The sequence below is a fragment of the Dromaius novaehollandiae genome, chromosome 23 (genome assembly GCF_036370855.1).
Source record: "Dromaius novaehollandiae isolate bDroNov1 chromosome 23, bDroNov1.hap1, whole genome shotgun sequence".
In the NCBI taxonomy this organism is placed as follows: Eukaryota; Metazoa; Chordata; class Aves; order Casuariiformes; family Dromaiidae; genus Dromaius; species Dromaius novaehollandiae.
The window spans coordinates 8,983,888-8,998,467 of record NC_088120.1 but is presented as its reverse complement, the minus strand read 5'-3'; the positions used below and the strand labels follow the sequence as shown (position 1 = coordinate 8,998,467).

Genomic DNA, 14,580 nt, shown 5'->3' with positions numbered 1-14,580 from the left:
TTGTTGAGATTTTTCTGTTTCTCTTCCTGCTGCAGAGTCGCTGTTTATCAGACGCTGTAATTCTTGGGATCTCTGTCCAAAGGGTGATGGAAGGGAGGGTGTGAAGAGAATATTCACTCTTAAACCAGAACTGACTGTTGCAGTGTCTTTGAAAATGTTCAAAGGATGCATCAAAATGCTGGTAGTATATAAATGTCTAATGCAAGCTTCTCAACTCAAATTCAAATAGAATATAAAAGAAGAGAGATCTGAAAAAAAATCTAAGAGGTCAAGGATCATGTGAGATGGAATTAGGTAAGAGACAGCTCTCAAAGTCATGGCAGATCTCAAACTTTGTTGTCAGTTTTGCAGAGATTGAAGCTAAATGCCATGCAGCTAGTCTGTCCTGCTTTTAAGCTGACAGATTTTGCATAAATGCCTGGAATATTTAAGCTTTCTGGGGGACTTTTATGTGTCCTGGAGAGGGAGAGAACCTCTGCTTTGTGGAAGGAGGTGGAGGCAGTGAGGTGTTCAGATTACCTCTGCAGGATCTCTTGGTGGAGGGTGCGTGTGGCGTAGGCTGGTGGAGCGTGGTGCCCAGGCCTGGCTCAGGACCTCCACGGCTTGGAGCCACGGGGCTGCTTAATTAATTTGTCCAAGACCCTTCATCAGGAAAGGGGGTCGTTTGGGGTTTGAGTTGCAACTTGGCAGAGCTCCGGCAGAGGCTGCTGCGTTGGTGGTCAGGTTCTGGCTGGTGGAAGCCGATTAAAGTCGCCGAGTCCTCTGCTCTTATCGGGCAGAGCCTGGTCACAGGGCGGCAGCGTGCGGTTTATTGCCCAGAGCAGAAAGGGCAAACCTCAAAGGGCTGAACGCGCCCAGGCACCTTGCACGTGCTTTGGGCACGACCGCGCCGTGGAGGACCGTGCGGGGGGAGCGGGCTGGCTCGGCGTTGGACGGAGTGATAGTGTCACCGCGCAGGGCAAGAGGAAAAATCCTGGCCCTGCTTGGTGCTCGCTGCTGGCCGGCTGTTAAGCATCGTAAATCAGGAGGCGCATTTGCAGCCATGCGGGGGGGGGGGGGGGGGATTTGGGGGGTGGATTTGGGGGCTGGGCTGCCCTTGGGGCATCCCCCCGGGAGCCCTGAAGGCCCTGGGGGGCCTGTGGCCGGGCAGGAGGGCTGCTGGGGGGTGAGTGCCCTCGAGGGGGTCCCCGGGCGTGGGGTGGGTTTGGGGGTCCAGCTCCTCTCCCCGGGGGATGGGTTGGGGTCCAGGCCGGGCCGAGGCAGCCTGTGCCGGGGGGCTCGGGTGCCTGGTCCACCGGGTGGGCGGGGCGGGGGGCGGGGCCACGGCCGGGGGTGTGGCCATGCGGGGGGGTGTGGCCGTGCCGGCGGGGCGGACGGTGCGCGCGCGCCCTCCAGGAGGATTGTCCGCTCGCGGCCGCCATCGCGCCGCCGGCCCCGCCCGCCATATTGTGCGCGGTGCAGGCTGAGCGGCGGCCGGAGATGGGTGAGGGGGGCCGGCGGCGGCGGCGGCGCGGTACCGGGCACCGGGGCCCGGCACGGGGGGGTAGACGGGCGCGGAGCGGGGGGAGGGCGCAGGGCCGAGGGGCGGGGCGCCTGGCGAGCCCGCAGCCGGCCCCGCCCCCTCGGCGGCGGTTGCGAGGGGGCGGCCCGGGGCCCCGGAGCCGCCCTGCGGCCCCGGTGCGCGCCCCGCCGCTCCCTTACGGCCCCGCCGCAGCCCACATTGCTCCGCTATAGCTCTCCTATAGCCTCCATAGCGCCCCTAGAGCCCCTGTTGCCCTTACAGCCCCGATAGAGCCCCCCGCGAGCCCGGTCTGCGTTCCTGCAGCCCCTGTAGCCCCCCTGCAGCTCGCCTCTACCCCCCTGTAATCTCCAGCGCCCCTCATGTTCCCCTATAGCTTTCTTGCAGCTCCTATAGAGTCCCCCGAGCCCCCATTGCACCCCTCTAGCACCGGTCTGTGTTCCTACAGCCTCCATAGCGCTCCTATAGCTCTCATTGCTCTCCCACAGTCCCCAGAGCCCCCACGGCTGCAGCTACAGAGCCCTTATAGCCCCTATAGCCCCTACTGCTCCATGATAGCACCACTCTACGCCCCTAGGGCTCTTATAGCCGTTACTGCTCCCTCAGAGTGCCTAGAGCCCTCATTCCTCTCCCATAGTCCCCACTTGTGTCCCCAGAATTCCCATTTCTCCCCTATAGCCCCTGCCTTCACTCCCCAGAGCTTCTGTGGGCCCTGCTTGCTCCCCTGTAGACCCTGGTGTGTGCCCCTGTGGCTGTAGCCGCTGGCCTCAGAGCTCCCGCTGCTCCCTCAGAGCCCCTCTCTGAGCTCCCAGAGCTCCTATAGCCCCCATAGTCACCCAGCGTGCCCCCCTAGACCCTCTCAGCTCCCCAGCTCTCGCCCCACACTCCCCAGTGCCTTTCTTGCACTGGGGCCCAAGCCCACTGCCTTCACGTGCCCCAGCAGTGTCCTGTCCATCTGGTGCCCCTCGCACAATCCCCGTGTCCTGTCCCATGGGGCCCCCTGTGCACAGCCCCTCCTGTTCCCTGGTGTCACTTGCAGTTGCTCTGTGTCCCTGGCTCACAAGGGCTCTGCTGTGCCATGCCGCATACTTGGGTTTTTGCCCTTCGCTCTATTCCCCCCCACACTTCTTCCTTCCCCCTGTGCTACAGGCACCTCTGTGCCCCACTGGCCTGTGCGATGGCACCCATCTCCGGAGGTGTCTTTTATTCCTTTGGGTTTAGTCCCAGGTTCATCCTGCACCTTGTTGTCCAGAGCTAGTATAACTGTTTACTGGGGGGCTCTGGAGCTTAGTGGAAGCTTTAAAAATTGTTAGAGGGCAGTTTTAAACCTTTAGCAAAGTTTCTTTATTCCAGATGCTAACTGCCGAGTGATGCAGACTGGAAATTAACAAACAAAAAAGGGAATTTTAAGCAGTCGATGTGGCCTGAACCACTTTTCTTCATAGCTCAGACTTCACTTCTAGTAAATGGTATATTATCATCCTCTTCTTTCTTTAAGTAGTATGCATTCTTCTAATGTAGACAGAATCCAGATTTCTTATACGTAATAACAAGGAGGTTTTTTTAAACTTCAGGATTGTTATTGTTGTTTACACTGTGGCAAGCCAGACCTAGAAAATCTGACTTTGGGCTAATGTGCCATTGAGCTGTGTGCCATGCAAACACACAACAACAACAAGTGCCCTGAAAATGCTACAGTATTTTTTTTCCACCTTAAAGGGGCAAAGAAGGTGTGAGCCAACTTGCTTGCTTTTGCAGCTCTTTAAAAGAGCTGCAAATTTTTGATTCCAGCACAAAATTGGGCAAAAGGGGACCTAGATAATATCCCCAGTTTATTGAATCCTTTGGGCAAATTGTTTAGCATCTCTGTAAGTGTATTGCTCTGCCTGTGAAATAGGTATAACACCACAGGGATGCAGATTAAATTCCTTGTAAATTGCCTTGGGTTGGGAAAGAAGCGTGAAGAGCTTCTTTCTGCTCCTTCGAAGCCTGCATACGTTAGGCTTTAGACTCTCAAACAATTCATAGCACCTTAACAAGCTGCTGCATGTCGTAGGAGCGTCAGTAGCTATCTGAGACCACATCTATAGCCTGTGGCAAATACAGGAGGAGATGTAGCTTGGCTTAGCCCATAGTGGAAAGGGTTAAGCAAAGTTGCATTATTCTGCTTTTTGCTGCAAGCTAACAGAGTGACTGGTTGGTCACCGCTGGTCGACAGGTGTGTGGTAAGCAGATAAGCCATAATTATAAATCTTTTCTTTCCAGTTTTAAAGACTGAAGAAATAATCACACAGTGAGCAGTAGAGAAGCCAGCTCAAGGAACAACCCTCCGTACCTTTGTTGTTATGGCAGGGGGAAGGCGGGGCCCTAACCGGACATCCTACTGCCGAAATCCTCTCTGTGAACCTGGGGCCGCTGGCGGCTCCGGCCATTCCACGAGTTCCTCTGTCACGGGTGTGCGCTCACGCACCAGGTAAGGCCAAATCTCTTTGTACCTGAGCTGGGTCAGCAAATCTGTTCTGAAGCAGGCATGAGGCCGGACTCTATCTTCCCGTCTCACACTGACTCCTGGTTTCTAGCTGAAATCCTTTTCGTCATATGTGACAATGTCCATGCTAATGCTGTAATTCGGAGAGGTGGTTCTAATTTACCCACAACTGTTAAGTGCTTGATTTGACCACAGCAGACTTCTGGGAATGTTCAAAAGCCTTTACCAGCCATTGTGTGGAAAGTAAGAATAGGGACAAGCTTTTATCCAAAGCCTGACTCCAGAATTCTGGTTGTTCTATCTCCTGTGCCCTAAAGTGTATGTCAGGTTAGGTATTTCTGGGTAGAGTTTGGCTAGGTCAGGTGATGTGTAGGCTGCACTTCTTTGGCAGATTCTAGTCCAAAAGATTGGTTGCATTTCTCCTTCTGAGGTAGAGAGGGGGAAAGAGAAGTAGTGCACCAACAGGCATACATAGCAGCATAAGCAGGAGGTGCCTTATGAACTCTCTATGTGGAAAGCGTTAGATCTGTCTTAACATACTCCTTGCTTATGGCCCTAGGCCAAGAAATTTGTATGGATATGGTCGCTCAAACAAGTCAGTGCAGGGCCACCGAGAGTGGGGCAATCCACCTTGTACATACTTTGCTGTGAGAGCATGCACAAAGGTACTTATCACAAAGTAGCTAATGTAGTACAAATCCACACCCCAGCTTACCTCCAAGTAATTTGTTCTTGTAGCCATACCGTCTGATACCAATCACTTAAATACAGTTCAGGCTGAGGAGTTCCAAAATGCTCTGTGCTCTTTATGCCTATGGGAGCCTTGATGCGCAGGAAGCCTTCGGTGATGGAGGGGATGTGTCCCCGTGTGATATTGCTGAGGGGGAAATTTGTGAATTCTGCTCTTGCAAAAGCACCCTTAGATCTTGTGTGTCTGCTCAGAGCAGAAGGAGCCTTGTATTTGTATTTAAAGCCCTTTCTGGAGGACCAGTGTACAAGAACAGAGTTTATTGACAGATTTATTCATACAAGAGGCCAAATCAGTCCTGTGAACTTTGCAATCTGGGGATTTCAGAGAGAAAGTTCAGGTTTCTAAGTCATCACACCTGCCTTATTTGAGGCTGTCAGGCTTGTATTTTAAAAAGCCTGGTTAGACCTGCCTGTGTCCATCCCTGGGCTAGAAATTTTCCTGCAGTCACACTCCAAGACTTTTGTGGTTTTGTTTTGGGATTTTCAGTAGGAGTTTGGCACCTAATGCTCTGTAGTTTCTTTGAAACCCACACCCAGATTCCTTTGACTATTGTTATATCTCCCCTGATTTGCAATCTCTAAATATCTAGTGCATATTAATTCCCTTCCCTTTGATTAAAAGGGTGGGTGTCTGGAATTGTGTGCGTGCTCACACAGGAATACACACCTCTGACTAAACTCGTTTTTCCTCCATAGTTGAATAGAAGTTGAAGAATGAGAAAGGGCTTGTGTTTAATTGCTCTATATTTCATGTTCAAGCACTCTTAGAAATGTAAATAGCAACTCGAGGCCTAAACACTTGCAATTAATTAAAAAGAGCACTGGTTGCCCACTGGACAGCACGACACAGCCATGGCTTTTGAACCTGGCTCAAAACAGGGGATTTAATATCAAATGACCTGGTGCTGTCGACTGGCCTAGTTCCAAATACTGCTTTCCTTGAGCAAATTCCTGCTCACATCTGCCTGTAACAGTCATCCTGGACATCCTCAGGGTGCTGACGCTGTTGGTTTGTGGCAGTCGTTGACGATGGTAGTTAGCTTAAGCTTTTCGGGCAGTATTAGAGCCACCTACCTCTACAGTCTGAGTACGTGGGCTGGAGGACAGTGCTACATCTATCTCAGGGAAGTGACTGCTGGCTTTCGGTTTACCTTGGTAGGAGCGGTTCAGGTACAGGCCTTTCCAGCCCACCGTTGGCAACTCAGACAGTCGTTCCCCTGCGGCACTGTAAGATCCCGGAGCTGCCTGTGGAGAGGAGTGTGCTGTTTGAACTTCAGCTCTTCTTTTGTCATCTCATTGCTCTGTTTGTCCACTACATCAACATCTACAAAACTGTGTGGTGGTACCCACCTTCCCATCCACCTTCGCACACGTCACTGGTAAGCACCAAAGGGCAGCTGCTGTCTTGGCCCCGCTCAGAGACTCTCTTGGGTCTTGAAGGCTTCTATTATCTGTTTTATGCAAACTGCATGCGACTCCACAGTCCTGCAGGATTGCTCGTGTGATTCTCGTTTGGCAAATTCGAGGCACTAGCTGTCTGCTTGGCATTCTCCTCCTGGTCTTGGGAGAGAGAGCCCAAGGAGAAGAGCATAATCTGGGGAGCTTCACTGTCAGTTGTGTGTTTCTGCTGCCTGATGGAAAATGGAATCGTGTTCTTTTTGTCACTACAGAATTTTCATCTTATTGACTTCAACGTGCTGACAGTGACAACAATCGTCCTGGCACGCCGGCTGATTGGTGCTATTGTGAAGGAGGTAAAGTCCCCGAGTGGATCTCGGAACCATTCTTTCCTCTCAAGTGAATGCAAAAACTGTGTGTCCCTTTTGCAGTTTCAAACTCTTCTGTCCTTTTCTAAAGAACTTTGTGTTATGTTCAAATCAGAAACCTAGGCGTGGTTTCTGATCAGAAGAACAGTGTACAGAGACGAGTATCTCAAACCATCAGTCATGACTCTCACTGTCCTTTTGTTTGTTTCTGAATTGCTGTCTCATCTAGACTGTAGTCATTCCGCTTTCTTCCTTGTGAAGAACAGTGTTTGGCTTTTTTTTGTTCTCTGAGCTTTCTGTTCCCTCTAGCTTTCTGCAAGGAGAACCGAATCTAGTTCAGTTTCTGCTGACTGCAGAAGCTTTCTGTGGTGCGTGGGTCCTGGAGAGTGGACTAGTCATGTAGATAATTATGAGAGCTTAACATGAGAGCTCTCTTCATTCCAGCTTGAGGGGAAAGGCCACAACCCTGGCCCTGGGCTTTGGAGAATCCAGTCCGATGGAGACCTCTCCTTTATGGTGGCACTCAAACAAAGCCTTCTACTACCTTTTTCTTCATGCATATGAGACTGATTTTTCAGACTGAGGCTGCTCGTTTCCTGTTTGCTTTCTGGAGGAAGAGTGAGTTAGTCTTCCTTCTGCCCTGCTTCTTCTTCTCTCCCGGCAGGCTTCACAGAGTGGCAAAGTCTCCCTGCCACGATCTATTTTCCTGGTGATCACTCGGTTTGCTGTTCTCACTGGCACAGGCTGGAGTTTGTGTCGATCAATAATTCACCTCTTCAGAACCTACTCTTTCCTTAATCTCCTGTTCCTGTGTTACCCGTAAGTATCTCCCCTTTCATTTGTGTGTGATTTCTAATGTTGCTTCAGTGTACTGGTGTTACTCAGATGCAATGAAGCTTGAAAGTAAATAAGCACTCAATTTCCCAGTAACAAAACTTAAACAACCTGTTCGTTCCTTGCTATGTCACATTTCCTCTTGGTTGCAGGGCATATCTTTACCATTTACCTGCGTTTCAGCTTTAATATAAGTGTTAATTGTAGTTCTTAGATTGCTCATGACCTCTGAAAAAGATTGCCTGCTTTTCTCATGGGGTACAAAGAACCCATTTCTTCAGTTTACCTTAGTCCTTAGGTACCTCTGCCAGATGGAGTGAATCAAACAAACACCTTCCCTGCTTTATGTTAACCAACATAAGGAAGCCAGTTCTATTTCCAGTCAAGCAGTGGAATTGCTCCCTTCCCTCTGGCAGATGTGGGAGGAAGCATCTCATAAAGATCTGAGACTTGGTGCTACTGCTGTTAAAGGCGGCCTGAGTAGATGGGTTGAGGTCAGATAGGTGGATAGACAGGTGAGATGGTCAGTGTTGAGGTGGATAGGGCGATCTTATGTAAATAGATGATGGGCAAAGGATCAAACAGACCGAGGCAGGAGGAAAACTAGACACTGGAAACACTGCTTGGCCTGTTGCTGACATGAATATCACCCACACATCTTTGTTGTGCCCTTCTAGAGCCCATACAGTATCGAAGGGGGTCTGCTTAAGGCTGTAATTTGATGTTTGGAAAGTGTAACTTGTGGTGCGTTCTAGGTGTTCTTTTCTGGAGTTTATATAGGTACCAAATGCCATTTGGGAGGGGATATGAGGTGGTAACGTACTACCAGCAAAGGCATTACATGCTAATAAGGAAGTAACCGACTTTCTGTACTTTTGCTGCTCCAGGTTTGGCATGTACATTCCCTTCCTTCAGCTGAACTGTGACTTTCGGAAGACAGGCCTTTTCTCCCAGGTGGCCAACATCGGACCCAGAGAGACAGGGGAGGTGAGCTCCAGGAGCAGAGACTACCTGACTGTCTTAAAGGAAACCTGGAAGCAGCACACTCGACAAATGTACGGCATGGAGGCCATGCCCACTCATGCCTGCTGCCTCTCCCCGGATCTCATCCGAAATGAGGTGGAATACCTGAAAATGGACTTTAACTGGCGGATGAAAGAGGTGCTGGTGAGCTCCATGCTCAGTGCTTACTACGTGGCCTTCGTGCCAGTCTGGTTTGTGAAGGTGAGTGAGGGTCACCGCTGCTTTTGCAGCACTGCACGTGCTTCACACCGCTCCTCCCGGCGTGGGACTGGCTAGGGAGCATTCTGAGTCCCTAGGAGAGGAGGACGCGGGGTTATGGAAAATGTCTGGTTCTCACTTCTTGCTTAGCCGGAATGTGGGAGAAGTTAGTCAGAGGTCTGGTCTGTGTGTGCAGGCAGCCTTATTAGTCAAACCGATTCAGAGGCCTTGTAAAAAGTAACAAGCAATAAGATTTAGGTTTAACTTTGCTTAAACTCCAGACAACAGAGGACAATACTGTCCTGGTAAAGCTTGTACTCTGACTGTTCATGAGAATGTGCGTCCATCTATTAGGGAGCAGTGTCTTCCTCCCACATCCCCATGGGGCTAAAGGACTCCAGTGTGACTAGACCTTAATACACTGATCTTGTGAGGGCAGAACTCCAGGACGAGAGGAGGATTGACTGTAATAAGGGAGGCAACACAAAAGAGGACAGATTTTATTAGGATTCTTAGCTGTTTTATTTAATTTTGTAGTACATTGTGCAATGAGACAAATGTCTTATAGTAAATCTGTCAGACCTCAGGGACGAGCCCAAATCCCCTTCCCCTGAGGGTTTGGTGTTCCCACCCATCATCAACTGAGCCAGGAGCATCAGGGCAGAAAGAGCTGTTTCCCCAGTTTTGCTGATGGATGGTGATAGCATAAATGTTTCACCATGGTGTGTTCAGGAGTTGTACAGCAGCCATCCTATGTGGGCGCTTCTTTTTCAAGCAGGATTAATAGCTGTGTGAAAAGCCCCTGTTTTACCTGTCTGAGTGCCGTGTGTTTTGATGGTTTTGTTAGGTGAGGCTGTCCAAACACGTTGTCACGTATTCTTCTTGTCCCCCCACAGAACACTCAGTACTATGACAAACGCTGGTCGTGCGAGCTCTTCCTTCTGGTTTCCATTAGCACGTCTGTGATTTTGATGCAGTACCTCTTACCTGCTCGCTACTGTGACCTGCTCCATAAAGCTGCAGCACACCTGGGCTGCTGGCAGAAGGTCGATCCAGCCCTCTGCTCCAACGTGCTACAGCATCAGTAAGGATCTCTCTCCTGGGGCTAGGGCTGGGGGTTTCTCCTAGCTGGCGTGCCTGTTGGCAAGCTGGCTTGAGTAGAGGCTGGATGGGGAGCTCAGTGGGCAGCCAGCTTTCCAGCCATCTCTCTTCTTCCTTTTGTTGCTTAAAAAAGAAAAGAAAGAAAGAGAAATGAAAGCAGAGTTGCCAGCTGACACATCTGACAGCAAACAGACACTATCTGTACTGTCCACTTCAAAGTGCGGCGAGCAGATCCGTTCTTTGGCAAGATGCCTGCTGCTTCTGGCCATAGATGACTGCAGTTTGTCACTGCCTTAGTTGCATGCCTCAGTGGACCAAACTCTGCCCTCACAAATGACCACAGCTTACTACTGCGGAAAACGCTCCGGAAGCAGCTCGTACATTATCCTCCCTGATGGCGGGAATGCAGTAGACCTCTTTAACCCCTGTCTCCAGCTGTGGAGGTAGAATTAAGAAAACTGCTTGTTTTCTGCTGCAGGTGGACAGAGGAGTGCATGTGGCCACAGGGAGTGTTAGTGAAACACAGCAAGAATGTGTACAAAGCTGTGGGTCATTACAACGTGGCTGTACCGTCGGACGTCTCACACTTCCGCTTTCATGTAAGCTCACATTTTCTTTCTGGGAATTTAGCTATAGCACTTTGGCAGGATTACGGTCCTTTTGTCTGCAAGAGGTGGCTCTCTGAGCGTGAGAACTGCCCAGGGGGTATACCAGAGGGCAGTGGAACAAGCTGGGTTCAGTACAGTGTTCAACATCAGTCCTACATCTCCCTTCAATGCTGCCAACGGGGTGACTCTGACCCATGCAGACTGGGCCTCTGTCCAGAGCCACTCACCAGTAAACGTGGTGTCTCCAGAGGGGAATCCCAGCGGGTCACCTCACAGGCTCCTGTTTCCCCTGTCCTGTCAAAAGCGCCTCTAGAAGGGCCTGACTTCACTCAGTGCCTCACCGTGGTCTCTCTTCTACAGTTCTTTTTCAGCAAACCACTGAGAATCCTCAACATCCTAATTCTGCTGGAAGGAGCCGTCATCTTCTACCAGCTTTACTCACTGATTTCTTCAGAGAAGTGGCACCAGACTATCTCACTGGCTCTGATCCTCTTCAGCAATTATTACGCCTTCTTCAAGCTGCTGCGTGACCGGCTGGTGCTGGGCAAAGCCTACTCATATTCTGCCAGCAGAGACTCAGAGCAGAAGTTAAATTAAAACAATTGCACTGATGCTCAGCTTATTACAAAACAAACAAAACAAGAAACCCTCAGAGCTTTGTATTTTTGTTACCACTGCTTTTTTTCTTTGATAACTGATGTAATTAAAAGGAAAAAACATATTTTTTTACTCCCAACAGTTGTTTGTGTGTTTGTTGTCTGGTAAACTCCCACGAGCAGGCTTCCTCCTGTTTGTATTTGAGAGGAGCAATTTATTAACAATGGTGCTTAGTTTTGAGAGGTACAAATACTGTTTCTCTTGCTGTAGTCAGAGCTCCAGCTGGCAATGAGTGGGAAGATGAGAAATTACAGGTATGTTTAAGCTCACAGCTTCCCCTTTGAGTCCATTTATAAGTGACCCCTGAGTCCTGACCCTGTTTCTTGTTGGGACTCCAAAGAAGCTCCTTGTGCCAGAACTGCTTCAACCCCTTGCTCTGGGGGTTGTGATGAGCTTAGTCTCCAGGCAGTGTTCACATGAGGGGTCTGTATCTCTTAACTCAAAAAGGAGGCAGCAAGGACCCTAAATAATTTGAGCTCAACCCCTAAGATACAGTCTGGGTAAAAACCCCAGACTTGCACAGAGAAGGGGCAGGACACTACTTGCTCCTCCACTTCCCAATCACAGGGGTGGCAATCTTGTTCTCCTGCTGCTCCAAGGAGCTGGGATGGCTGAGAACAGCCGTTGTTCTGGCTCCTGCCAAGATATATGTATTTTTAATAAGCCCACTGCTATGAATTTCTATTGTGCACTTTACTCTTAGATGTCATATGCTTATCAGAGATGACAGAGACCAACGGGAGAAATCTTTCAGCAACAGCTTAAAGAAATTATCCCGCCCCAGAAGCAGTTAAAGATGTCTCGAGTCATTAATCTCGGCTGAGCACCTCTGCTCCTGCTCAGAATCTCTAAAAACAAGCCTCCTGCAGAGGAGACCTTGGAGCATCCTTTGCTGAACTGCCTGTGCAGGTCACCTTACGTTTCAAAGCCGGCACCTGGGTGGCGTGAAGTGACCTGCCGTGGACGGGCAGCTCACGCTGCTCCTGCTTTGCCTTTTGTGAAGTGGGCTGGGTTTTTTTTGGCTGGGTTTTTTCACCTCGCTGCCTCTCCTGCCCAACCTGCCCGTCAGGTCTGGCCAGGGCTGAGGCATCCTGTGGTCTCGAGGATGAGTGAGGGGTGACATCACCGAGGAGGAGGAGGAAGGAGCTCTGCCTCTGGGTGACTCAGGGCTGGGAGAGGGGACGCAGCGGGACCGTCCTAGCAGCGCTGGCAGAGGGACCCGCCAGCTCCTACAAACGGAAAGGAAGGGGGCTATGAAGTACCTGCACGGGCAGCCCTGCGCGTGCCCCTCGGCCGGGGCGCTGCTGCCGGGCCACGGCCAGGCACCAGGCAGGTGCCTTTTCTGGAGGAAAAAGAGAACAAAAACAGCTATGGAACAAGGCGGTAGCATTTAGAGCATTAGAGTCCAATTGCTCTACTTGGAAAAAAACCTACAGAGCCAAGCACCGGCCTTCGGGACCAAAACAGGCGTCCCCTCCCCACCTTGTTCCCTGCTGGAGCCAGGCTGGGGCTCAGCTGGGGGGTTGGGGGGGGGCAGCACTCAGGCCATGGGCGCTGCGGCCGGATCCAGGCTCGGGTTGTGCAGCCATGGTCAGATCCCAGCTGGGTCCATGAAGCTGCGGCCGGATCCAGGTTTGGACTGTGCAGCCATGGTCAGATCCCAGCTGGGTCCACGCAGCCATGGCTGGATCCGGGCTCGGGCTGTGCAGCCGTGGCTGGATCCCCGCTGGGCCCCCCGTGGCGGTGGCCGGATCCGGGTTTGGATGGTGCAGCCATGGCTGGATCCCGGCTGGATCCGTGCAGCCGTGACTGGATCTGGGCTCGGGCTGTGCAGCCGTGGCTGGATCCCGGCTGGATCCGTGCAGCCGTGACTGGATCCCGGCTGGGCCCGCGTGGCCGTGCCCGGCCCCATGGCCGCATCCAGGCCTTTGTTCCAGCTCCGGCCCCGCTGCCGCGAGATGGCGCCTGCAGCGAGCTCCGGCACGCTCCGGCACGCTCCGGCACCGCACACCCGCCCGCCAGACGCCCCTTGTTGTCCGGCCTCGCCGTGCAGCAGCACCAGCCCCGGGGCCGCTTTGTGGCCTGCTTCCTCCTCCTCCTCCTCTTCCTCCTCCTCCCTGCACCAAACGCCCCAGCTCCCGGGGACAGCCGGGACCCGCATCCCCCCTGTGCAGGGACGGGGGACACCACGGCCATGCCGCAGCAGGGCTGGCACCGGGCACCCCAGCACAGTGGAGGGGGGGCCCTTCCTGGTGCCCCCCAGCACAGACCCCCGGCCCGTGCCCGGGGCGCCCGGACCCCTCGCTGCGACCCGGCCGGGCCCGGGGTGGCCGCTGCTGCTCCCGCCGCCTATCTAGGCCACCGGAGCACCATCTGTCCCAGCAAGATTATTGCAAATGAAATAAGAAAGGTCTTAGCCCGGAGATTAAATATTTAATAGACGTGTTTTTTCCCCCAGAGGAGCCTTGCGCCGGGGAGGCCGGTGCCGGCAGAGCTGCCCTTTTGCAGCCCGCCGTGCCGGGGCCGCACTCGGGGAGGGGCACGGCCGGGCGCAGAGACCTGGCCGCTCGCTGCACCGGTGGCGGCCCCGGGAGAGGAGGGTGCCGGCACCCGCGGGTGCCCCAGGCAGCCTCCCCGGCCGCGCGGCGCTCGGCGAAGCACCGAGCTGCTGCCTGTTTCCCCAGCAACAGCCGAGCACTGATTTATTTCCAGGGTAATTAAAATCGCCGCCAGCGCCGCGGCCCCCTCCGAGAGGCGGCGAGGCTCCGGGGTCCCGGCCCCCCCCGGGAAGCCCTGCCCTGCGCTGGGCGCTGCAGCCCCCAGCCCCGGAGCAGGCGGCGAGGGAGACGCCGAGGCCGAAGGCCGCCCGGATGGAGGCAGCCGCCAGCGGACTCGCCCGCGCCTTATCTCGGCGGCCGGGCGAAGGGCACCGCAGCAAGGGAGGGGACGGGGACCGGGGGGGGGGAGGAACGAGGCGGCGGGCGCTGCGAGGAAACCCGTGTGTGTCCAGCCTTTCCCGAGGATGAGGGTTTCCTTCCTCCCATTGAGCGGGACCCTGAGGTTAGCACGCAGCCGCGGGGCGCCCGGCCCCAGGACGCCGAGGCCCGGCGCGGGGCGAGAAGCTTGGCGGGGGGGCATCAGGCCGCTTCCCGCTCCGCACGTTTTGCCCCGCTTTTCCTGGTCCCGCCGCGGGCTTCCCTAGGCGCCGCAGGATTTTCTGGATTCCCAGCAAAGGCTGCTCCTCCTCTCCCGGCAGCAGGGAAAGGCTGCGCGGGGCGAAGCCGGGGCAGCTTTCGGTTCCCTCTGACGCTGCGGTTGCAAGAGCTGGGTTTTCCCGCAGCCCCGGGGCCGGGTGGAGCGGGAGGCCTGGAGATCCCAGGGCGGGAACACCCCTGCCGGAGCAGCCCCCTCGGCCCCCTCGGCGCTCCCCGTTATCCCCACGCTCCCAGCTCCGACTCCGGCTGCCCGCGGGCGCCACTGGGCTCCATCTGCCGCCCGCCCCGCTAATCCCGGGATTAGCCACCAGCTGCCCGGCGCAGGTTTGCCGCAGGTAACGGCTGCCCCGCGGGATCACCGGCGTCAAAGTGCCAGCAATGAAGGCTCGTCCCGCATCGGTGCCTAACGAGCTGGGCGGCT

General features: G+C 53.7%; 1 protein-coding gene across 5 annotated transcripts; it reads left to right on the top strand.

Annotated features, from left to right (window-relative positions):
• Window positions 1-181: 181 nt before the first annotated feature.
• Window positions 182-11,023, top strand: TMEM39B (transmembrane protein 39B). Of its 5 annotated transcripts, XM_064525185.1 has the most exons (10): window positions 1,353-1,483; window positions 2,873-2,988; window positions 3,872-3,992; window positions 5,917-6,136; window positions 6,428-6,511; window positions 7,188-7,342; window positions 8,245-8,581; window positions 9,475-9,662; window positions 10,158-10,278; window positions 10,648-11,023. In XM_064525185.1, exons 2-10 carry the CDS (start codon window positions 2,937-2,939, stop codon window positions 10,882-10,884), a joined length of 1,515 nt encoding a protein of 504 aa, XP_064381255.1. In that variant the 5' UTR covers window positions 1,353-1,483; window positions 2,873-2,936; the 3' UTR covers window positions 10,885-11,023. The 5 variants fall into 5 exon arrangements, with proteins under 5 accessions (XP_025953949.1, XP_064381256.1, XP_064381255.1 ...); XM_026098164.2 differs by lacking the exons at window positions 1,353-1,483; window positions 2,873-2,988 and adding an exon at window positions 182-294 and having other exon boundaries at window positions 3,785-3,992; XM_064525186.1 differs by lacking the exon at window positions 2,873-2,988 and having other exon boundaries at window positions 1,345-1,483; window positions 3,785-3,992.
• Window positions 11,024-14,580: the final 3,557 nt, after the last annotated feature.

Bases quoted from the DNA above. Each gene is read 5' to 3' on its own strand.
- TMEM39B (XM_064525185.1), top strand. From the start codon at position 2,937: ATGTGGCCTGAACCACTTTTCTTCATAGCTCAGACTTCACTTCTAGTA. The intron at 2,989-3,871 runs GTATATTATCAT...TTGTTATGGCAG, and splicing joins GACTTCACTTCTAGTAAATG to GGGGAAGGCGGGGCCCTAAC. The intron at 6,137-6,427 runs GTAAGCACCAAA...TTGTCACTACAG, and splicing joins CACCTTCGCACACGTCACTG to AATTTTCATCTTATTGACTT.